The 26,207-nt window shown below is 43.5% G+C and overlaps 1 protein-coding gene across 1 annotated transcript in view; it reads right to left on the reverse strand.

Moving 5' to 3' along the window:
• LOC143924364 (aldehyde oxidase-like) overlaps nt 1-26,207 on the reverse strand; it is a 203,685-nt gene that overhangs the window by 156,994 nt on the left and 20,484 nt on the right. Inside the window, exon 2 of the mRNA XM_077448644.1 lies at nt 3,700-3,844. Within this exon, the coding sequence (XP_077304770.1) occupies nt 3,700-3,841 (142 nt within the window). The 5' untranslated portion in view covers nt 3,842-3,844. The remainder of the gene's footprint in view (nt 1-3,699; nt 3,845-26,207) is intronic.

A 26,207-nucleotide genomic window follows, 5' to 3' on the forward strand; every position in this document is an offset into this window, starting at 1 on the left:
CAACCAGGATAATTACTCCTGGCAAGTAAATTTGTGAGAGGCTCCCTGCCCAAACTACAGGGTGCTACCAGATATCCAGATTTTTAGATGGAATAATTCAAACCCTTGATGTATGCACTCCAGATGTCATTGTACAAATGAATTGTGCCTTTGGTTGTTTGATAACGATTGTTGCAAGATATACCAGTAGTAGCTGGGTTGCCACATTAGATCAAAATCAGATGAATGTTTTTTTCTTTTGACATGTCCCTGTGTATAGGCAATTTTGTATTTTTAATTAAACACATTAATTAAATATTGTGTAAGGTGACTCTAGTGCCTACTTAATTCTCAGTTTGTATGTTCTAATTTCTAAACAATGGGAGAGTAAAAGTTACAATAGAAAATGGTATCTTAATTCTTTTTATTTTTTTATTTTAATTTTTTCCACAATTGGTTTTATTATAATAGTTATTATAACACATAAAGAAAAATAGAATAGTGTGTATGGTATAATACAAGGATACAAATGATAAAGCATAAATTATATATTTCCTATTCAAGAGGCAAATAAGGAAGTACAATTATTTTTATTCAGTTCTATATTTGTTGAAGAAGCATATTTTTGTCAGTGTAATAATCTGTTATGTTGTCATGGGGAGAACTTTAAAGTAACAAAATCGTACACAGATTGTAAAGACCAGTAAAATGCATTTCAAGCTAAATCTTCTAGTCCCGAAAGATGATAACCATTGTAAACTCAAAGTAGGACTAAAGGCACATTTTTTTTCATTTTGGATAGAGTAGGGCAGGGTTATAACCCCTCTAAGATTTATTTTTTGCATCTGTGTCCCATTGGTGAGATTGTCAACAGTAATAATGTCTCCATTGGAGATATCTTCATGATTTCTGTTTTGGGGAAAAGCTAAGAATTTAGGATTTCCGTTTACTTTCACGTTTGGTGATAATGGTAAACAGGCCTAATAAAGAGGGTGAATCTCCCTAAACTTGACAGGTATTCAAATCCATCTCTATAAAGAAAAAAAATGTAAAAATACCATTAGTTATACTTTAACCTATTTATATTTCTCAGTTTCTGAAGCTGGAAGGGCTGCTAATATAAAAATCGTATAGACGATCCTTTGCGGTGACCTAAGTCCTCTGCTACGTAATTGGTCAGATTTTCTCATCTTTCATCCACCCTAGTATTTATCAAAGCTAATGACATCTTGTCTCATAGATAAGAATGAGAAGCATGTTACTGGTTCAATCACCATAGCCACCCAGTGCACGACTGCACGTTATGCAGTTAGTGGGCTATTAGGAGAGACCTTTTGTGGTGGCTGAGGACTCTAAGGAGCCAGGAGCTGATACTGATGCATTGCTCTTACAACAGTAAAATAAATGTTATTACTGACCCTTGAAAATGGGGGTTATAACCTCATCTATACTTGAACTGCTTCCCGACCGCTGCACAACGATATAGATCAGCAGAATGGCATGGGTGGGCAAAAGGGTGTACAGGTACATCCTCTTTAAGCGGCACTGCGGGCAGACATCTGTCATCACACACGGTCATCGAGAGCAGTGATCGCTGTAATGTGTGTTGAAGCCCACCCACCCAGTTAAAATCACTCCCTAGGACACACTTAACCCCTTCATTGCCCCCTAGTGGTTAACCACTTCACTGCCAGTGTAATTTACACAGTAATCAATGCATTTTTATAGCACTGATCGCTGTATAAATGACAATGGTCCCAAAATAGTGTCAAAAGTATCCGATGTGTCTGCCATAATGTCGCAGTCATGATAAAAAAAATTGCAGATCGCCGCCATTAATAATAAAAAATAAATAATAAAAATGCCATAAAACTATCCCCCTATTTTGTAGATGCTATAAATTTTGCGCAAAAACCAATCAATATATGCTGATTGGTATTTTTTTTTTTTTACCAAAAATATGTAGAAGAATACATATCAGCCTAAACTGAGGGGAAAAAAAATGTTATTTTATATATTTTGGGGGGATATTTATTATAGCAAAAAGTAAAAAAATATTGCATTTTTTTTTTCAAAATTGTCGCTCTTTTTTTATTTATAGTGCAAAAAAATTTAAAAAATACCAACAAAAGAAAGCTCTATTTGTGGAAAGAAAAGGACGTCAATTTTGTATCGGTAAAATGTTGCAATACCGCGCGATTGTCAGTTAAAGCGACGCGGTGCAGAATCACAAAAAGTGCTCTGGTCAGGAAGGGGGCAAATCCTTCCAGGGCTGAAGTGGTTAAATACAAGAAATGATAAATACACTCAGTAGGAACAGTATCAAGAAAACATTGTGTAGAATAATATGCAAACAAAACTGTAATTCCCATCATTAAAAATCACACTTTAAACAACCCTATAAGGGTACAAAAAAAATCAGAAGTTCCCAGCAAAAGAGGCATATAAGGCTACTTGAACACTGAGGCGTCGTGGGCACTGGCAGTAAAGCGGCGCTTTAACGTCATTTTAGTGGCGCTATGTGGCCGATAGCAGGGCAGTTTTAACCCCCGCTAGCGGGCGAAAAAGGGTTAAAACCGCCCGCAAAGTGCCACTGCAGCGGCGGTTTGCAGCGCTGCCCCATTGTTTTCTATGGGAAGGGGCACTTTAGGAGCAGTAAATACACCACTCCTACAGCGCTCCAAAGATGCGGCTTGCAGGACCGTCATAGTAGCCCATAGTAGCCCATTATGTGTCACTTACCTGACACAGGAGCCAGTGATGTCACCGCTGTCCCCTGTAGTCTGGAGCATCCATCTTCCTCCGGGTATCGCTGCTCGGGCCACTCACACCGCCGGAGCAGTGATGACGTCACTCTCGCGCATGCGCGTGGGAGCCAACACTAACGGCATATCGACGTTAGCAGCGGCATGCTGCTAATGGCGATAGTGCACCTGCGCGCCGCTGTCTACGGCGCATGTGTCGTAGACAGCGGTGACTGTCTTTTAGTAACACGGTTTAGGAGATTTTTCTTGGACCTACAGGTAAGCCTTAATCTAGGCTTACCTGTAGGTCAAAATGGTTTGTAAGGCCGCGTACACACGGGCGGACTGTTCGCCCAACTTTGTCCGCTGAACAGTGTTTGGGCGGACAGTCCGCTCGTGTGTGGGCTTTCAGCGGACAGTTTCAGCGAACAGTTTGACGAACAAGGTTTTACGGAATTTCCGAAAAACTGTCCGCTGAAACCTTGTTTCAGCGAACAGTCCGCTCGTGTGTAGGCTTGTTCGTCAAACTAAGTTCCGCGCATGCTCAGAAAGGATTTACACGCCGAAAGTTATAATGCAGTGTATAGGACGTCGTATTTTTCGTCCCGTCGTACGTGCCGTTCACGTCATCGCGCACGGTTTCAGCAAACTGTTCGTCCGTCGTGTGTGGCCATGTCCGTCCATGCTAATTTTGAGCGGACTGTTTGCCGAAACTGTTTGACGGACAAAGTTGGGCGAACAGTCCGCGCGTGTGTACGCGGCCTAAGGGTTTACAACCACTTTAAGAATTAATGCCACTGTTGCGTGTCTGCAAAAGAGCAGCACATTTTTGTGCATTATGGGGAAGCGTGCAATTTTGTGCACATTCCCACAATGCACAAGTGTGAATGAAACTTAAGTGTTGATACTCAGTTAAAAACAATGGGACTGTGTCTAGTATATTATATTCTTTTACTAGCAACACTACACTGCTTACCAATAAAAGTATTGCCGACCACCAGGGGAGCAAGGGGGTAGAGTGATTTCAGCTGGAGGAGCTCTGTAAGACAAGATGGAGTAATCCATTTACTCTTATCACCCTGCAGAACCAATGTCCTCCTTCTCTGTTCTTCCGTCATTATCTGGACAGAAACAGAAATAAAGTTTTAACATTACGTAGCATTTAGGAGGATGTGCTGTTTTCATAGGAATAAAATTGTTCAGTATGCTATGCTGTTAGTAGAAATTGGCAGGTATGCTGATAGATCATACAATTAATCATTGGCTTACATGGCACAGTTTCAGCTATGATAAACTGTGAATAATAGACATAACATGAAAATCATTGTTTGCATATGTTGAAACAGGAAGAATGTAATGCTGATTAAGTATTTGTGAGATACAGTATATTTGCACTATACCAGATAGATTATACACTCACTGACTACTTAGGTGCATCTGTTCAATTGCTTGGTAACACAAATTTATAATCAGCTAATTACATTGCAGCAACTCAATGCATTTAGGCATCTAGACACTAGATGTGATGAAGACAACTTGCAGAATGGGGAAGAAAGGAGATTTAAAGAGGAAGTAAACAGCGGGAAAAAAAACCCTGCAAGACAATAGCATAATGTGCTAGTATGCATCTCATACTAGTACATTATGAAATACTTACCTTAGAATGAAGCTCCCGCAGCGTGCCTGATCACCGCTGAGGGAGCTGACATGTTCCCCCTGCGTTTCTTCTGGGATCGCTGGCTTCGGAGCTGTAAGTAGCTGGAGCCGCAAAGATGTCACCCCCATGCATGCGCGTGGGAGCCCTCCGTTCCGTCAAGTTCCGTCAGGATATGCCAGACCCGCAAAGCGCGTATGCAACTGATGTCAGCGGCTGCATGCAGGGTCAATAATCTTTTTATCTACAGGTAAGCCTTATTAAAATTAACTGGACAACGTGGAACATAACAAAGCAGAGATCACCAGGGTGCGGTGCCCCCCCCCCCCTTTTTTTTTTTTAAAGAAGTTCCCTAGCAAGAGCTCAATAAAACGAAAGAACAGTATAAAGAAAACTTAAAAAAAATTATAAAAACTAGCGTCACTGTAAAAATATAAACTTAGCCTACCTTAAATGCTAGCATCAGCAAGAAACTCAGCATTTACTTTCATTCACCGGAAAAGACCCAGAGCTCAGTGTGCACAGAGCATTTATACAGCCTCCCAGCATGCCTTTAGGGTCCTGCTCCCTGGGATTGGCCAGGGCTGTATAAATATCCACACTGCCATCTGCATAGCTTCGTGCCTATGTTTCAGAGAGTTCTCTCAGCTCTCTGGAAAGCAGAAGGACTGGCAGCAGCTGGGAACACTGAACTGACCTAATTCATCAGCAGCACTGGCTAAAGTCAGCAGAACAAAACATTGCCTAACACACCATAGTCAGCTCCACTGAACACAGTGAGCCAGCATGAAATCTAAATAATACTAGCACCTACCTAGGAGGATGCTACACCAGGGAATGATGAAACAAAAAGAAAAATGGCAAGCAAATTTGGAGCCCTTGAAGAAAGCATAACAGTTCCCAGCAGACAACAGAATAACTTCTATGATGTCGTTCTCTTACCAGGGCATCCACTTCAGACACGTGCTAGAAATTTCGGCGTGGAGAGAGATAGAACAGGGCTCTGTTCAGTGCTATTAGTTAGTGTGCTACACTGCTATTTTGCTTCAATTGTCAGTGTAGAATATTTTATAAGAGTTTAGTGTCAGTCTAGGGATAGTGTGAATGTAGTCAGGAGGACCATCATTCAGCTTTGCATAGTGCGCAGCTAGAGTAGGCAGCTCAGATAGTTTCACTGTAGTGTAGTGAGACCGTGTCATTCATACATTCATTAGTGTAGAGTAGGGGCAGCTCAGATAGTTTCAGTGTAGTGTAGTGAGACCATGTCAGTAATCTTGACATTAGTGTATAGCTAGAGCAGGGACAGTTCAGAGTAGTGACAGTTGAACACCATCTATTTGATTGCGTTACTGCCAGTTTACTGCCATTTACTTCTGTGTGCATTACTGTCAGTTTAACGGCCTTTACTTTGTGTTTGTTACTGCCATATAATTTGGTGTTTGTTATGGCCATTTTAACACCATATAGTTTGGTGTGTGTTACTGCCAGTTTAACATCATATAGTTTTGTGCATTACTGCAAGTTTAACGCTATTTACTTCTGTGTGCGTTACTTCAAGTTTAAGGCCATATAGTTTTGTATGCATTACTGCCAGTTTAACGACATATAGTTCTGTGTGCGTTACTGCCGGTTTACCGTCATATAGTTTTTTTGCATTACTGCAAGTTTAATGCCATTTACTTCTGTGTGCTTCACTGCAAGTTTAAGGCCATATAGTTCTGTAAGTTTGGCGCATTATATTGCAGTATATTATAGTGTATCCATGGAGCAGGCATGTACTGGCCATTGGGACTACTGGGAGTTTCCCGGTGGGCCGATGGCTCAGCGGGCTGGGTTGCTCTGCATGTCTCTCCCTCCCCCTCCCCCTCCTGTAGGCTCTCAGCTGCTGGAGGGAAAGACACACAGGGCATCGCTCTGTAATCGCTGTGCCAATCATCCTCCCTGTCCAGTTACATGTTTGCAGTCTGTGTCTCCTGCGTACCATAATGACAAGCAGGCAGAGCAGGGCCAGCTGGAGCAGCATCAGCATTGCTTCTACCCCTAAGACTGCCCCTGTGTGTGCAAAATACATCTCCAACCTGTAATGTGTGGAGAAGGGCACATAACACTAAGATGCAGAGCTGGATGATGTTATTTCAGTGTCCCGTCTCTCAACCATCAAAGGGAGGGGGAGGGGAGATATTTGCATCTCATCTCAGTGTTAGTCAATAATGCTTTGTCCATGCTGCAGCCCCAAATCTTGACTTCAGTTCCAGGAAGAAGAAGTCAAAATAAGTCCTCGGCATGCTAACTCCCATGTGAATTTTTTTCTTTGTGTTTACTTCAGGGACGTGGAGGTTCTGCAGCAGCAGCAGTGACAGCCATGTGTTTATACTTTTAGTGCAGGTGATGGAGGAAGAGGGGAACAGGGCAAGTATTATCTTATCTATTCACATTGTCATGTATTTACTCTGGCTCTATATATCACCTAACCTGGCTCTATATATACAACCTAACCTGGCACTATACATCACCTAACCTGGCACTATACATCACCTAACCTGGCACTATACATCACCTAACCTGGCTCTATACATCACCTAACCTGGCTCTATACATCACCTAACCTGGCTCTATACATCACCTAACCTGGCACTATACATCACCTAACCTGGCTCTATACATCACCTAACCTGGCACTATACATCACCTAACCTGGCTCTGTACACCACCTAACCTGGCTCTGTATACCACCTAACCTGGCTCTGTATACCACCCTAACCTGGCTCTATATACCACCCTAACCTGGCTCTATATACCACCCTAATCTGGCTCTATATACCACCCTAATCTGGCTCTATATACCACCCTAATCTGGCTCTATATACCACCCTAATCTGGCTCTATATACCACCCTAAGTGGGCCAGTCTGGATGAAGTCCAGGGCCAAATTTTTTGTCTTAGTCCAGCCCTGCCATGGAGTGTGAGTACCCAAATGAAAGTGCACCAAACAGCAATTTACATTGATTAAAGTGCATCTACCTACAGATTTCCACTTCTTTACATTTGCTTATAAGCACTGCCCCCTCCCTCCCAATAATGTCAGGGAGGACAACAAGGAGAGGCAGACATTCTCTTGGCAATTTAAGGGGGCCAGCAACAAATGTGTCCACATGCAAAGGTGGACACGGTGATCAGTCCTCAGGCAGGGCATTATTTCCTATGTTTAGTGAGTTTGCCGTGCTATCCAGCCACAGCATGCAGAGGAGGTGGTGGACTGGCTTACTAAACCTTCTTCATCCTCCTCATCCTCTATCACACAAGCAGAGACAAGCAATCCCCTGCAGTTATCAGAGTGGATAAACCTGCCTCCTTGTCCACATCTATATCTGCCATAGCCCCAACATCAGCCATGGAGGAGTCAGCTGAGTTATTTGACCACAGCATCAGCCACTTGCTCCTTGATGATGCCCAGCCATTACTGGATTCAAATGTTGGTTCTGAGGTTGAGGATGACAGCAACATGAGCCTAGAGAGAGGGGAGAACGCTGGTAGAAAAATTGGCATTCATGTTCCCCCAGCCACAGTGAATTGCCAAGTTGTCTCTAGTGGTAATGAGGACGATGGTTGAGACCAAATTTTCTGCACCTGATTGACAGGTGTATATCATTGCAATTTTTTACAGCAAGGCCAATTTTTGCTTTCATCAAGATTACCTCTATAGGGTTGCAGTGGGAAGGCACCAACACCCAAAGATCAATTTTTACGCACCCGTTACTTCTATCCAAAGCCAAAGTGCACCACAATGTATCCAAAAAATCTCTAATCTTGTTCCTATTGCACTACATTGTGGCCAAAATAAAGGCAGCTTGCAGGGGAAATTTCATTTTTTGGGGGAATTTATTAATGCAATTATTTCTGCAGCAAATTCTAGACATGGTACAGATCTGCCACTTTACAGGTAAACTAATGCCGCGTACACACGGGCGGACTGTATGGCGTACTTAGTCCGTCGAAACACATTTCAGCGGACAGTCCGCTCGTGTGTGGGCTTCAGCTGACTTTTTCAGCGTGCAGTCCGGCGTACTAAGAATTTCGGATTTTTCGAAATTCTGTCTGTCGTACTTTGGTTTCAGCGGACAATCCGCTCGTCAGTATGCTAGTTCGACGGACTAAGAATGGCGCATGCCCAGAAAGGATTTACACGGCGGAAGGGTGCTTTGCTGTGTATTGGACTTCCTATTTCTAGGCCCGTCGTACGTGCTGTACACGTCATCGCGCAAGCTTTCGTCGGACTGTTTGGGTATCCGTGTGTGGTCAAGTCCGTTCAGTGGAAAGTATGACGGACTGTCCGTCGGATTGTATGACGGACTAAGTACGCCATACAGTCCGCTCGTGTGTACGCGGCATAAGGGACCCCCCACCCCCGGCACTATATTGGAAGGAATTTTTCATGTTTATGCTTTCACTTTAAAAACCAAAAAAATCACTGCTCATTTAAAAATGACTTTTTCACAAACTTTTTTTTTATTGATACATGTCCCCCAGGGCAGGACCCGGACCCCTATAACCACTGTATGACCAATTACTTGCATATAAGCCTTCAAAATGGGCACTTTTGACGTTCGGGTCCCATTGACTTTAATGGGGTTCGCTATTCGGGTCCAAACTTTTGCAGAGTTCGAAAGTTCTGGTGTGAACCGAACAGGGGTCAGTTTGGGCCATCCCTACTAACGAAGCAATGGATCTTTCCAAAATAACAGGGAGCTAGGGCAACCCCACTGAGGCAGAACTATTTCACAGAACCAGGAAACAAGAAAAGTCAGCAGCAAGAAGGCCTCTCAGCACAGTAGGCACTTTGCAAAGTCCAGGCAATTCCACATAGTTTTGTGAAAGTGTCCTCTCTTGCAATCTAACACCCAGCAGTGATAGCCAGTGGTCCTTTCCTGATGGTCAAGGGTCTGCTGATGGTCACAGTTACTCACCAATAGGGATGAGCCCGGTGTTCGATTTGAACCCATGTTCGAATCGATCATCGGCCGTTCGTCCGTTCGTCAAAACCAGAACTTTGTGGGCCGTTCGCATCAAATTCGCGTGATACGAACGGCCCACAATGCACTGCGCCGATCGCAGTACATTGCTGGCTGATGATTGGCCAAGCATGCACTGTGACCCCGCATGCTTGGCCAATCATAGCACCGGCAGCTAGGAGAGCCATAATTGGCCACAGGTTGGATGCCTGGCCAGTTATAGCTCAGGGGGTTTAGTACACGCCCCACATTATATAAGGCCACCAGCGCAGCGGCCTTGTGTAGTGTGTTGCGGTGTTCATAGAGAGAAGGATAGGCAGGGACAGTGTCAGCTGTGCTTTACTTATTTAGATAGCGCTGTTACAGTGAGTGTAGTGTTCAGGGAGAGAGCAGGATAGGCAGGGACAGTGTCAGCTTTTCTTTGCTTCCTAACCTAGCGCTGTTACAGTGGGTGTAGTGTGCCTCCTGCACAGCATACACCTGAATCTACCCCCTCATTGCTGGTGTTGTATAGTTCATTTGTGCAACACAGGCATCTGCCTAACATTAACATAACATATTTTGGGTGCGGGGTTCCCCTTAATATCCATACAAGACCCAAAGGGCTGGTAATGGGCTGGGGTAGGGTGGCTGATGGGGTAGCCACGCCATTTTTCTCAAAGATTTTCATCCATATTGCCAGGACAAGACATTACATTAAAGCTGCAAGCAGTTTTAAATGGCTTTTTTTTCCCTTTACAAATGTCATTTTGTACAGGGACTGTTCTAAGCATGGGAAACACATGCCACTTCACAGGCATACTTTAGACACCCCCCTGGTATGATACTTAAAAGGAATATTTCACTTTTTATTTCACTTTATGCATCATTAAAATGACTGCTCCAGAAAAAACTTCAGTTTTTAAAACTTCTTTTTGCATTGATACATGTCCCTTGGGGGAGGACCCGGGTTCCCAAACCCTTTTTAGGACAATAACATGCATATTGGCCGTTATAATTAGCACTTTAGATTTTGAACGTTCGCGTCCATTGTAATTAATAGGGTTCTAACGTTCGTGCAAACTTTCGGTCCGTCCGCAGGTTCTGATGCGAACCGAACCGGGGGGTGTTCGGCTCATCTATACTCACCAAGTCCAACAAGTGTAACACTGATCCCCAATGCAGGCTGCCAGAATGCAGGTTCCCACACATGTAGCATTGCATAGAGTATAATGGCAGCAGTAGTCTCTGATGATGCACGAATGATACATGATGCTATTAAGGGTAATTTAATCTTTAGCAACATGTTATATGTTACACTGGGTATTTAGGGTGTAACATGTTACTAAAAATCACTTGCCCACACTCCCCAATTTCCGGCTTGACAGCAGGTAGGGGACTTTCTCCCTGCACCCGCTGTCACAATTTAAAAACAGTGCAGCTTTATGAGGCTCTGCCCACACTTCCACATCATTCATTCACAGAGTTCTGGGAATTATTGAACTACAAGATATTTTCAATATTCCCATCGCACACATTCCTGGAATGGGCTCGGAAGTAGTGGGTGCTGCAGCAACTGCCAGCTGTAGACTGGAGACGTCACAGAGCAATACATGCACATATTTGCCAGCACACCATGGATCATCTAGTGTCATCCAAAGCTTTTATCGAATAATGGTCACATTACAAAGTGCAAAGTGCCACACTTTGAAGCTTGATGAAGGGGTCCTGCGTGGCTCCAAAACGTTGCACTTTGTCATTTGTGATATGATCATTCTTCAATGAAACTTTTAGATGACACTAGACGATCCATGGTGTGCTGTCAAATATGTGTATTTCTGAATGAACTACAAGTCCAATCTTCCACCACTGTAGATGGCTTGTAGTTCTTAATTAACTGTAAGGGTGCTGATGAGCGCTCTAGTAATTCATTGATGCTTCCTACAGTATTCAAAGAAAAAGTCCATACAGCTGCAGCAAGTGTCTGCAGGAGCCTGACATTGCAACCATGATCTGCTGATTGAGGATGCAATGCTCTGCAGGCTCTTAAAATAAAATTATAATTATTTAAACCTAGGTGAACTATTTACAGTTATCTGGTTATATTTACTTTAGTTGCAAAATCTGTAAAATGAAGCTATTATAACAATGAGAAGCACTCCCAGAGGCTTTGGTCTATCACTACCAATAGCTTCCTCAAAAACTGCAACATGTTCGTATAGACGATTGTGTACATTCCTGACTGAAAAATGTGGCTGCTGTGGCCATATAAAACCCATGTTGTCACTCAGTCCGCATCTTTATTTTAATTGTAAGGACCAAGGTTGACGAATCCTTTAGTCAAGTATATGCAGCTTCAAGGTTCATGAATCCTTTAGTCACGTATATGGAGCTTAAGGGAAAATGTACATGCATAGACAAGGAGGTCATGTTCACACAGCTGCTGAAACTGTCAGTTTTCACCAAGAATGTCATGAATCCAAAAAACAAGGAATTCATTTTACAACATAAACCAAACAAGAACAAAGCAGTCCAGTGAAACTATGCATCGACCTCAGACATACAGTACAGTACTGCATTGCATTATGTTGTCAACGTAAGCAATATTCTTTTACTGATTAAAGAATAAAAAAAACAAAAGCAAGAAAGTCAGTCTGCCTGAGTATATTTGCAACAAAATCTACAAGTGGAATTACCCCATTCAGGTAATGAAACAAAACGACAGAGTAAAATGAAGAGCTTGAATGATGGGTGGGGCAATTTACAGAACAAGCTCAATAGCATCTATTCATCTATTGTAGTTGATGATGCATATAAAATGGGCAGGATTCTTTACTACTATATAGTATTGTAAGCAAGGAGCATTCTCCATAGTGTAAGCCAGTATTTCTCAACTTCAGACCTCAAGGCACCCCAACAGGTCATGTTTTCAGGCTTTCCACTATTTTGCAAAGGTGATTTGATCCGTTTTACCGCCTTAGTAATTACCACAGCTGTTTCATCTGAGGGAAATCCATGAAACACTGGAGTAAGCAGTGATACATTTTGACCTTGGACACATTAAGCCTAGTTAGAGTATCTGTCAGATCCCAAACATTGCCTAAGCCAGTCATTCTCAAGCAGGGTTCCATAGAACCATGGGGTTCCTCCAGAGCTTGCTAGGGGTGAGCAGTGAACAATGGCGAAATTATTTCTCTACTAATAGTTCCTGCATAATTTCAGGATCATTATCAGTGCTGGGCAGAGCCAGTGATGTGGGACCAATGGAGCCTCTCCCTTTTTCTCTCAGATAGGTAACCACTAACCTCAATTATCTTTTTAGCTGTCTAAAGGTAGCATTGTTCCTATTGATTCCCATTCCAATGTAACTAGGCAGGGCTGGTGCAAGGATTTTTGACACCCTAGATGAAACCTAATTTTGCCAGGCTAGGGTTCTATACGGACAGGCTAGGGTTCTATACGGACAGGCTAGGGTTCTATACGGACAGGCTAGGGTTCTATACGGACAGGCTAGGGTTCTATACGGACAGGCTAGGGTTCTATACGGACAGGCTAGGGTTCTATACGGACAGGCTAGGGTTCTATACGGACAGGCTAGGGTTCTATACGGACAGGCTAGGGTTCTATACGGACCAGCTAAGGTATTATGTGGACTAGCTAACTCTGCAACTGCCTGTCTGTACAAGCAGGCAGATACACTGACAATGCTTTACGGGCTCCTAGTAAAAATAAATAATAAATGCACTTATCAAAAATATCTGCATTCATTTTTTTACAAAGCTGAACGTGAACCTCCACACCTCAAATAACCCCCCCCAATATGTTCTCCTCTGTACCCCCCTCATTAGTTCCCCTCTGTACCCCCCAAATCTATTCCCCTCTGTACCCCCACACACATATAAGTTCTCCTCTGTACCCTGCAAATCTGTTCCTCTCTGTACCCCCCCCCCCACACACACACACACACACACATTAGTTCCCCTCTATACCCCCTCCCCTCAAATCTGTTCCCCTCTGTACCCCCCCCCCTACTCACACATTAGTTCCCCTCTGTACCCCCCCCCACACACACATACACACACACACACATTAGTTACCCTTTTTTACCCCCCCACACACACACACACACACATTAGTTCCCCCCTGTACCCCCCCCCACACACTTTAGTTCCCCTCTGTACCCCCCCAAATCTGTTCCCCTCTGTACTCCCCACACACACACACACACACATTAGTTCCCCTCTGTACCCCCCAAATATGTTCCCCTCTGTACCCCTCACACACATTAGTTCCCCTCTCAACCCCCCCAAATCTGTTCCCCTCTGTACCTCCCCCCGCACACCTGTTCCCCTCTGTACACAATACAATGCAATGATGGTGGTGGCCTCACCTCGAGCAGAGCAGCGCTGCTGCCTGTCCTCTCACCACAGATCCTGATAGTCCAGGAAGAGGGAGGGGAAATCGCGGCAAGCCCGGACCTAACATGTAAGGCTTCCATCTCATCTGCCCTGGGCCGCTTCCATGTATCATGCAGCATTTCTGGCCCAGCTGCTCTGTGTCCAGGCTCTCTCCTCTCCTCTTCTCACTGCCACTGCTAGGGCGGCATTGCAGGTTGGGGAAAGAGTGGTCCCGGAGAGCTCTAAAATAGCAGGCTGGCAGAACAGGGGATCGAGAGGTGGAATTGTCCATTCACAGAGTCAGGGGAAGTCTTCACAGGCGCATTTTGCCGCCCCCTAGCCTGGCGCCTATGCTATTTTATGGATGGTGACACCCGCCCTGCAGGTATTTTACAAATTCAAATCCCCAGCGAGTGGCAGCCGCTTGACCTGTCTATTGCTAGCGCCGGCCCTGTAACTAGGCATTCCTCCCAACTACCCTCAATGTATTGGAGTACTTTCTCACATTTTTGACTGATTCCCAATGTAACTGGGCATTCTTCTCAAACACTCTCAATGTATTGAAGCATTTTCTCACAGATCACCAATGTAACTGGGCATGCTTTCTATTTTCAACTGGCACCTTCTTCCCATTAACCAATGGGTAATTCTTTTCCACTGATTCTTAATGTAAGCGACATTCTTTCCACTGACCATCAGTATAAGAAGGTTCTTCTCTCTCAGACTATATATATATATATATATATATATATATATATATATATATATATATATATATATATATATATATATATATATATATATATATATATATATATATAATGTAGCACTAACCCCCGAAGGAGCTGCTGGTTAAATTTGGGCTTACCGCTACCTTCTGTTTTCCTCGTTGCACGTCTAGGGGTGTCCCCTGGTAAATGACCCAGTAACTTGAGAGACCGTCAACAGATCCACTTGAATGGATTTTATTTGCAAAACGTAGACAATGAACAGTCTCTTAAATTGGGATCAGAGGGTTGGAAAGGAAATTCAGGTACTCTTATGCCGCGAACACAAGATCAGACTTTCCGGCGGACTTAGCCCGGCGGACAAACCGCCGGAATTTGAAGCGGAGGTCCGCCGGACTTTTGCCGGGAGTCCGCCGTACTTTTCAAAATGAACGGACTTGCCCACACATGGAGGAAAGTCTGTTCATTTTGAACGCAGCTCCAGGTAGCCGGGACTAGCGAAGGAGATCAATGTCGCCGCCTTTGGTGGCGAAATTGACACGTCGCTGACCCCGTCACCTGGTATTGACTTAAAGGGGAAGCCCTACGCCGAAAAAATGGTGTGGGGGTCCCCCCAAAGTCCATATCAGACCCTTATCCGAGCACGCAGCCCGGCCGGTCAGAAAAGGGGGTGGGGACGAGCGAGCGCCCCCCCCCCCCCCCCGAGCCGTACCAGGCCGCGTGCCCTCAACATGGGGGGTGCTTTGGGGGGCGTGGCCCCCCACCCCAAAGCACCTTGTCCCCATGTTGATGAGGACAAGGGCCTCTTCCCAACAACCCTGGGCGTTGGTTGTCGGGGTCTGCAGGTGGGGGGCTTATCAGAATCCAGGAGCCCCCTTTAATAAGGACCAATCCTCTGTGGGGACTGCGAGTCCAGCGGACAATTTTTGAGTCAAAACTACTTTCTAAGTCCGCCGGATAGTCTGATCGTGTGTGTACGCGGCATTAGTGTCAAAGTTAAAATGTTGAAAAACTTGCTTACTCTGACTACATCCAGAGAATAGCCACTCGCAACTGGATGATCACTCAGGTTGGATAGTCCCTCTCTCACAAGGCCTAGCAGGCAACAAGTTGCTTACTCAGGAACAAGTCTCTGCCACAGACGTTGTAGAACGTACAAGATAATGTCTCTGCCACAGACGTTGTTGTTGAACAAGTAGGGAAACTAAGCTTGAAAACACTCGTAGGATACCTGGATCTTTCAGCCAGCTTGGCGATATCCACAAGACCGGATTCTCTCGGGTACCTCAGCCCTTCCAGGCCCTTACTCAGAAACCAACTCGTACTTGGTCTTCTTCTGAAGAGTCCTCCCCTGGAATGTTTGAAGTCACTGGGTCTCTCCCAAACCAGAGACCGCACCCAACCACCTCAGGATCCTTCTTTAGTTTCTTTGCCTGGGGCTAGCCAGCACCGAGACATCAAAATCGGGTGGATCCACACCCCAGGCCATAGCCTTCCTGGGGGCTGGTCAGGAGGACCAGGACCATGAAGTAAGCACATCATTCTGGACCGGAACCCCGAACCACATGACATCCGCATCTTAAATACCCTCTCCCAGAAAGCACAGCGAGAGCGCCACTCCCACTGGGCGGGCTCCGAGAGAGAGTAACTTAAGCACCTAACCAGACCATAGTTCCATGCCTGCCAGAAGAGACAGTGCCCCCTGTGGCCAGGCTGAACATCTCACAGTCCAGTCAGACTGATGCTGAAGTCTAAATTTAGACAATTGCACCCAAACCAAACTGCAGTTTAGGCATAACTTTAACTTTGAAAAACGCATAGCGCGTGTTCTTCAGGAGCCGCCACTATATATATATATATATATATATATATATATATATATATATATATATATATATATATATATATACACACACACACACACCATTTATGTAAGGAGGGGGTCATAATTATTATTTGTTTTAACAACATTTCATAATTATTACTAAAAATAGTTCTGAATCGTAGAGTCGAGGATTAAAATAGTGTCAAATATGTCAGGTATGACACATTCTTAATGTTTTTATTATTATAACTACAGTACATCTTACATCACGCTAAGTTAAAAAAGCTATAAACAATAAAAAAAGAGCTTTTAAAAAAATATAAAAATTGAGGAACACTAGTGTCGTTTAAATGTTACAAAGAATATAACAGAGTATGTAGAAAGGAAGGATGCAAAAACTCAAAACGAACGACAGATTGCAAAAGATACTAGGACAAATTCCAAAAAATTCTTCAAATATATTAATAGTAAAAAGGTCAGGTCTGAGCATGCCCTTTACAAAATAATCTAGAGTGGGTAACTGGGGACAAAGATAAGGCTAATTTATTAAATACTTTCTTCAGCTCTGTGTATACAAAGGAGCATGGGGGCACTCACGTCCATAATGGGGGTGGTAGTCACACAGCCCCAAATGATCCACAATGGCTCAAAAGGGATATGGTCCAGAAATATTTAGACAGAATAAAGGTGGATAATGCACCTGGACCAGATGGCATACACCCACGGAAACTAAAAGAATTGAGCTCTGTAATTACAACAGCATTGTATCTCATTTTTAGGGACTCATTGACAGGAATAGTACCACTGGATTGGCGTAGGGCCAAAGTGGTGCCTATATTTAAAAAGGGAACAAAGTCTTTACCAAGTAACTATAGACATGTTAGTTTAACTTCTATAGTCGGGAAGATACTGGAGGGATTAATAAAAGACCACATAGACAAGTTCTTGCTGGAAAAAAATATTTTAAGCAGCAGATAGCATAGATTCATGAAAGACAGAAGTTGTCAGACAAACCTGATTTCTTTTTATGAGGAGGTAAGTAAAACCTTGGACAGAGGGGTGGCGGTGGACGTGGTATACTTGGATTTTGCAAAAGCGTTTCGATACAGTTCCCCACACATGGCTCATGTGTAAGGTAAAGTCTACAGGCTTGGAAATATCAGTTTGTAAATGCATAGAAAACTGGCTAAAAGACAGAATTCAGAGAGTCGTGGTTAATGATTCTTACTCTGAATGGTCTATTGTTATCAGTGGTGTACCCCAAGGTTCAGTGTTGGGACCCTTACTTTTTAATATCTTTATAAATGATATTGGGTCTGGGATTAAAAGTAACATTTCTGTCTTTGCAGATGACACCAAGCTATGCAGTGGAATGACATCCTTACAGGATGTCTCATATTTACAAGCCAACCACAATGCACTAATTGGGCAACTATGTGCATGATGAGGTTTAATGTTGATAAATGTAAAGTTATGCACTTGGGGCTAAGAATATGCATGCATCATACATACTAGGGGAAGTACAACTTGGGGAATCAATGGTGGAGAAGGATCTGGGGGTTTTGGTAGATCATAAGCTCAATAATAGCATGCAATGCCAAGCTGTGGTTTCCAAAGTGAGCAAAGTCCTTTCTTGTATTAAGAGAGGTATGGACTCGAGAGAGAGAGATATCATTTTGCCCCTGTACAAATCATTAGTAAGACCTCATCTGGAATATGCAGTTCAGTTTTGGGCACCAGTTCTCAAAAAGGATAACGGGGAACTGGAGAAAGTGCAGAGAAGGGCAACCAAACTGATAAGAGGCATGGAGGCGCTCAGCTATAAGGAAAGATTAGAGGAACTGAATTTATTCTCTCTGGAGAAGAGCAGATTAGGGGATATGATCACCATGTATAAATATATAGGGGGTCCATATAGTGAACTTGGTGTTGAGTTATTCACTTTACGGTCAACACTGAGAACAAGGGGGCACTCCTTACGTCTAGAGTAAAAGAGATTTCGTCTCCAAATACGGACAGATTTCTTCACAGTAAGAGCTGTGAAAATGTGGATCGATAGACTCCCTCCAGAGTTGGTTCTGGCCATCTCAGTAGGTTGCTTTAAGAAGGGCATGGATTCTTTCCTAAATGTACATAATATAACTGGGTACTAACATTTATAGGTAAAGTTGATCCAGGTAAAAACCGATTGCCTCTCTGGGATCCGGAAGGAATTTTTCCCCTGCTGTAGCAAATTGGATCCTGCTTTTCTGGGGGGGGGGGGGGGGGGGGTTGTCTTCCTCTGGATCAACTGTGGGTATAGGATTGGGTATATGGAATTGTATGATTTTTTTTATTTAATTTATTTTTTATGGTTGAACTGGATGGACTTGTGTCTTCTTTCAACCTGATTAACTATGTAACTAATGTTCCACAATTAACTTTTTAGCAGAGGTTCCTGTGATTTAAAAATGTATGTTTCTTTGGAGAGAGAAAAGCTGGTCTAAGCTAACAATAACAATTAAGATGAGCAATCTTGTGTTGTCTGTATGCATCTGTATAATTTATTAAAGCTAAGCTGTAGCTCCTACAAAATTACATATATTTATTTTAAGCTAACACTGTCATACTACAGAGAGTACAAGAGGGAGAGAAGTAGAACTATTGACAAATTCTACTCCTCAGTTTCTCCAAAGAGGAATAATGCATCCGTATGTACCAAGTGTTATTAAATTTCTCTCACGTATCAAGCTCTTTAGCTTGCATCTCCTCCATAAGCATAATATTGTTAATTTTGTTTACCCAGAAAGATAGGGGTGGGGTGGCAGTATTCTTCCAATAATTACATATTAATTGTCTAGCTGCGGAGAGGAAGAATTTTAGCAAGCTGGATTTTTGGAATTTAATCATGCCCGGGAGAATAGACAATAAAGCTATAGAGGGAGAGGGGGTGAGAGGTTTATAGTCGATCTCCTCTCCACATAGATCTGTGACCAGATGGGGTGGATAGTGTCACACTCCCACCACATGTGTAGATATGTTCTTCTCACCATATGGCATCGCCAACATGTGTCCACAGACGATGGAAAGATCCGATTGATGGTGATATTAGTTTGTAATTTCTCTTTTGAGTGTAATCTAAAATAGAAGATTTGTTGGTAAAGAGGAATGCCTTGTCCCAATCCTCTGCGGGGACCTCAAATCCCAGCTCCCTGGACCATACTTTAGTGAAGGTGGGAAGTGTATTGTGGGTATAAGCAAGTTTGAGTTTGTATATCGCTGATAGAGTGTGGCGGGGGACACAAACAGGTAAAAGACACAAACGTTCAAATTCTAACAGAGGTCTATGAATCTGGCTGGAGATAAATAAAGTTTTACAATAACTAGAAGTTAGTGGAATTTCATGAGCCAATTTATCATAGAGGATGTAGCTGCAGGGTGGGCTATGTAAAGTGGGGCAAAAAAGTATTTCATCAGCCACCAATTGTGCAAGTTCTCCCAATTAAAAAGATGAGAGAGGCCTGTAATTTAAAAAAATCTGACAATGTGATTGTCTGGATTTGTTTCCACATTTTGTCTCTCATAGTTGAGGTATACGATGACAATTACAGGCCTCTTTCATGTTTTTACGTGGGAGAACTTGCACAGTTGGTGGCTGACTAAATACTTTTGTCCCCCACTGTAGGACCCAAGGGACGCGTGTACAATTGAGCATGCTATGGGCCAGGTGGATCTGTCGTGGGATCCAAAAGTCGACATCCCTCTACTTTCAAGATGGTCTATATTGTTGAATAGTGGGGTTAATGGATTTGGGACAGTAGGAAGCAAGTAACTACCTCTCCTAACTTAAATGTAACTTTATTGGTGGCAATGGATCAATTTCAGTGGAAACCTGTGGGGAGAGCAATATAAGACCTTCTTACTAAAAAATATATATTGGCTCATTACACATTTCTTTTAAATTAGTTTCTATGTCCCTATGTAGCCCAGATAGTATACAGGGCTTTGACATCTGCCTAGGTGCAGTGTTGAATCCCATCTCTTCTATCCCATCTCTGTACTATAGCTTTTATATATAAAAGTGCTCTATGAATGAAGAAGGTTATCTTTTCATTTATCCGCCTGTCCTCCATTCATAGATTGCTTTCATTTATTAAATGTATAGTTTAGGTTCTATGAATGGAGGAGGGGGTGGAAAAGGTAGGTATAGTCTGCACTTTTGGTGAGTGCATATGACAGGTCCCTCATCTCTATTAATTCCTGCTGCACCTAAACATTACGGAGGTGGGGATGGGGAGTCGGAGGAGGAAGATTTAAACTAAGGCAGAAACCAGAAGCTGCAGAACATGTGAACACGCAAACACCATTAAAAGTCTATGGGACACGATTGTGTAAAATCAAAAGTGCTCATTTTAAAGGCTTATATGTAAGTTATTACCATAAAAAGCATTTGGGGACACAGGTCAATACTATCAATACAAAAAAAGTTTTAAATTTGGCAGTTTTTTCGGGAGCAGTGATTTTATTAATGCTTAAAGTCAAACAATAAAAATTAAATATTCCTTTAAATATTGTGCCTGGGGGGTGTCCATAGTATGCCTGTAAAGTAGCACATCTTTCCCATGTTTATAACGGTGCCACAGCAAAATTACATTTCTAAAGGAAAAAAATTAATCTAAAACTGCTTGCAGCTGTAATGTATTGTTGGATCCCGGAAATATAGATAAAAATACCAAAACTGCTCCAAAAAAAGTCACCCCCAAAATCCATACCAGGCCCTTCAGATCTGGTATGGATACTAAGGGCAACCCTGCATTCAATTTTTTTTAAAAATGGCGTTGAGGTCCCCCAGGCCCCTAGGCACTATATACTCTGAACAGCAGTATATATACTATACAGCCTGCCTATATACTCTGCAGAAAATTGGGCCTTGGGTGTTGGTGGTACCAGAACACTGTAAGCCCTCACAGTTACTCTTGTTGGGTGCAGGAACGGGCCCTGCTGTGAAATATTATATTAATAACTGTAAATATATGCCCCTGTTTAACAGGGGCAGAAAAATTGGGCCTTGGGCGGTGGTGATGACACAACACTGTACGCCCTCCCAGATACTCTTGATGGGGGCAGGAACGGGGCCTGCAGTGAAATATTCTATCAAAAATTGGAATTACATACCCATGTTATACAGGGGCAGAAAAATTGGTCCTTAGGCAGTGGTAGCGATGCAACAACACTGTAAGCCCTCACAGTTACTCTTGCTGGGTGCAGGAATGGGCCCTGCATTGAAATATTATATCAAAAACTGTAATTACATGCCCCGTTAAACATGGACAGAAAAATTGGGCCTTGGGTGGTTTTGGTGCCCTAAAACAAAAATATTGTTGGAAGCTAGAATCATTAAGATTGAAGAGGAATAGGATAGTAAGCATAGGCAGTCTTCAAGGGATCCCACATCCATAGCAAATTCAATCAGTAACATCAGCATCAGGTGCTTGATAGCTGCTGATCCAAGACTGATTCATTTTTATGAATGTGAGCCTCCTGTCAACAGAGTCTGTGGACAGGAGCACTCCTTGATCAATTACAAACCCTCCAGAAGCACTGAATGTGCGTTCAGAAAGCATGCTGGATGCAGGACAGGCCAGTAGCTCAATTACATATTGAGCAAGTTCTGGCAAGTGGTCCATCCTCAAGACGCAGTAACCCAGTGGATGCTCTGTTGGAAAGGTCTCCAAGTCTGCTCTTGCTCCTAGATATTCCTGCATCATGTAATGCAGACTCTGGCGATGGTTGCTTGAACTGATCAGACCTTGGTGCTGAGGACTGAAAAATTGTTTAAAGGCATTGGTCAGCTGGCCACCTTCTCCACCGCTCTTTCTCTGACTGAACGAAACCTCAGCAACACGTTGTCCAGCAGGAAATTGTAACTTCCCAGGGTCTGGAAATGAGTTGTACAAACCTTTATTCAAGGCCTCCTGAAGCTGTTTCATCCTCTGCTCCTTCTGCGAAGGCAGGATGAGTTCTATAACCTTGCCCTTGTAACGTGGATAAAGAAGGGGTGCCAGCCAGTAATGATCCCTCTCTTTGATATCATGAATCCTAGTGTCCTTTCGCAGGCTTTGCAGAATCAGGAAGGCCATGTAGCATACGTTTTCAGAGGCATTAGATTCGGAGTCCTCTGGGTCACTAAGGATCACATGATCCATAACTACCTCCTCACAGCCACCTACAACTCCTTGGGTTTCTGGGGACTGAAAACCATCCCTTGAAGAGTGTTATCCTCTACATGCATGCTGACACAATCCTCCTCCTCTTCTTCCTGTGTGTTTGGCGGGCCCAAAGGAATGCTATCTGGATAAAGGGGGCCTTGAGAGGTAAGGAAGACTAGAGGGAGAGTGTCACTGATGCATGCATTGTCGCTGCTCACCATCCTTGTGACCTCCTCAAATGGTGACAGGACATGCATTCTTTATCAGTAGCCACTGGCATGGCGAAAAGAAGCCAAGCTCTTCTGACCCTGTCCTGGTGCCATACTTGCACAGGTACTCATTGATGGCCCTCTAATGTGTGTGCAGCCACTGAAGCATTGCCAATGTTGAGTTCCACCTTGTGGGCATGTCACAAATGAAGCGGTTGGTGAGCAGATTGCATTCCTTTGAATGGAAGCCGAGCACTAGCATTGTATGACCGGCGGAAATTACCATAGACCTTTCTGGCCTGCCTTAGGAGATCCTGTAAGCCTGGGTACCTGCTCAAGAACCGCTGCACCACCAAATTCCGGATGTGTGCCAAACATGAAACATGGGTCAAGTGTACCTGTGGGAGGGAAGGTTAGTGCCATTGTCGCATACAAACATTCCTGGCTTAATCTGGTGTGGCGTCAACCACCTCTGAGCCTGCCCTTACAGAGCTGACAGAATCTCTGCCCCAGTGTGGCTCCTGTCCCCTAGGCAGACCAACTCAAGCACCGCATTGCATCTTTTAGCCTGACTGCTTGCCCCTTGAACACTTATAGAGCACCACTGGTTCAGAGGACAACACTGCAGAAGAGGCCATAGAGGAAGAAGCAGAGGAGGGGGTAGAGGAGAGAGCTGTGGCAGAATCACCACTAGCATTTTGGAGGCGTGGTGGCAGAACAAGCTCCAACAACACTGAACCCTGTCCTGCATCCTTCCCAGTTGCCAGCAGAGGTAACGTCCCTGCCCATGCCTGCTGGACCAGTCAGCTGTAATATGAATCTTACTGCTGACTGCCCTGTCCAACAAGGCCAAAACATTGCCTTCCACCTGCTGGTAGAGAGCCAGAATGGTCTTCCGTGAAAATAAATGGCATTTTGGAACCTGCCACTGAGGTACAGCACATTCCACAAATTCTCAAAAGGGGGCAGAGTCTACCAGATGAAAAGGCAGCAGTTGCAGTGCTAGTAATTTGGCCAAGCTAGCATTTAGACACAGAGTATGTGGATGGCTGGGACCGAATTTCTTTTTACGGTTCAGCAACTGGGCTAGGGAAATTTGCCTGCTAAAATCAGATGGTGGTGTACTGCTAGCAGATTTTCTGCAAGTACTTAGGACACCTATTGCTATCCCTTCATTCCTCTCAGTGCAGGTTTTTGAGAGGACTGGAGGTATAGTAGGGTTGGAGATCCCAGATGAGGAGCAAGGAGAAGTCTGCCTTTTTCTTTGATGTGGGTCTTTCAAGTGCTGTTGCCAACTGACTGCATGGCAGGTCATCATATGTTTGGTCAAGCATGTGGTTCCCTAGCAGTTGCTGTTCTGGCCACACTTGATCTGCTTCATACATAGGTTTCAGACAGCAACGGTGTGATCTGCTGCACACGTGTTGAAAAAGGCCCCCACCGAGGAACTTTCAAAAGTCACTGGTGAGTCAACAGCGCCCTGCACCTGCGGAGCTCTGTCATGCAATAGGGTGACTGCCCTTAATCTGCCCCCTAGAGGACATCCTGCCTCGTTGTAGTTGTGCCTCCTCCTCTCTTCTCTCATGCACCCAAGTACAGTCAGTGACCGCATCATCCCCTCCCTCCTCATCACTGGAGCAAACTTTGCAGTATGCTGCAGCTGGGGGAACATGACTGCCAGTTTCTTGTCCTTCCTGGGCACCCCTTCTCTCTAGGTTCACGTTACTCCCTTCCTCAACCTGGGAACCAACATCGGAGCCTTCAAATTGCTGCGCATCCTCCAGAAACATGTACCCAATAATGTGGTTGAATAATTCTGGGGACTCCTCTGTGCATGATGGTGGGGCAACAGAAGGAGTGACTGTGGACAAGGAGCCAACGGAATAGGCCACTTTGGCAGGTGCATTGAAAGGCAAACTACTCTGAGCAAGGGTAACAGAGGATGAGTAGGATGGGGACGGCTTTGTTATCTACTCCACCAACTCTCAACTCTTCTGCATGTTCTGGCTCAATTACACAGTCAGCAGCAAAAAAAAAAGACACTCTTCCCCCGCGTCCACCTGCAGAGGATGCACCATGTCCACGACCACCACTGTTGACTGTAGACACAGAGGCTGCTTGCCCTCTTTTAGTGGCCTGTGAGCTTCTGCCTCTCATTGGTGGCCTTTTGGACATGATGTATTTTTTGTTTTACAACACCACACTACACTGTATTAGATACAGTAGGAGACACTGCAGAAAAAAAAATGATTTTGTGCCCAGATCAACCTTTTCAGATTTAAATTTTTATTATTAAACAAAAATTATTATTTAGTTAATCAGCAACTTAATTCTAGGCCAAGAGCAGCCAAAAAAAGTGTCTCCTAATCTTACACAACACAACAGACAAAACAGGGAGAAAAAGAAAAATTCCCCTAAGAAGGCACTGAAACAAATTTCCTGCTGCTGATTTGTCTACAATATCAACATGAATGTAGACAGTAAAAAACAAAACAAAAAAAATACCTTCAAAGTGTTCTAAAAAGTTGTGCTTTATTTTTTAAAGTAAAAGAACAAGTTTAAGGATTGAGCTACTAGAGAACTATAGTTGCATTACCTGTTTGTAGTGACCTAGATTTCTTGTGAGATAACTACACTCATTCAATAATCAGAATATTCATGGCTGTCCCTATTTTTATAAAAGGAATATAAATTGATAAATATCAAATATATTTCCACGGGATCCAAGATGTGTCTACCAGACACCTGCAGCTATAACATTAAAAAAAATACTTGCTTCAGGAGCATTTTGGCAAATTTGGCAGTTGTCAGCAATTGTTGACAAATGGTTTAATGGTAAAAAAAAATTGTTGAGTAATAAAAAATAATGGTTAATGAAATGTTTAAGCCCAACTCCAGGATTGATGCACTGAACTGCCAGCATTAAACATGCCTTTGAAATTAGGCCACATGACCTGTAGATGTGGCCACCAACTAAGAACTGCATCCTCCCCCCCTATCCTGTAACAAGGGTAATTTCCAATGCCTTTGACTTGGCAGCCTTAACTGCTTGCGGCAGCTTGTTGGCATGGCTGCGGGAATCACCGTAGGTGTCCATCGACCGCTTTAAGAGCTATATCTACTCCCTGTCAGTATACTCCCCCCACAGTTAGAAACACCTCCCTAGGACACACTTAACCCCTTGATCGCCCATTAGTGTTAACCCCTTCCCTGACAATGAGATTTATTCAGTAATCAGTGTCTATTTTTAGCTATGATTGCTGTACAAATGTCAATGGTCCCAAAAAAGTGTCAAGTGTCCGATCTGTTGCCGCAGTGTCGCAGTCCGGCAAAAATCCCTGATCACTGCCATTACTGTCATTACTAGTAAAAAAAAAAAAAAAATGGCATAAATATACCTATTTTGTAGACGTTATAACTTTTGTGCAAACCAATCAATATACGCTATTGTAAAAAAAAAATTACCAAAAATATGTAGAATACATATTGGCCTAA

This window comes from Lithobates pipiens, unplaced genomic scaffold, assembly GCF_037356315.1.
Source record: "Lithobates pipiens isolate NorthernLeopardFrog02 unplaced genomic scaffold, aLitPip1_a1.2 Scaffold_22, whole genome shotgun sequence".
Lineage (NCBI taxonomy): Eukaryota > Metazoa > Chordata > Amphibia > Anura > Ranidae > Lithobates > Lithobates pipiens.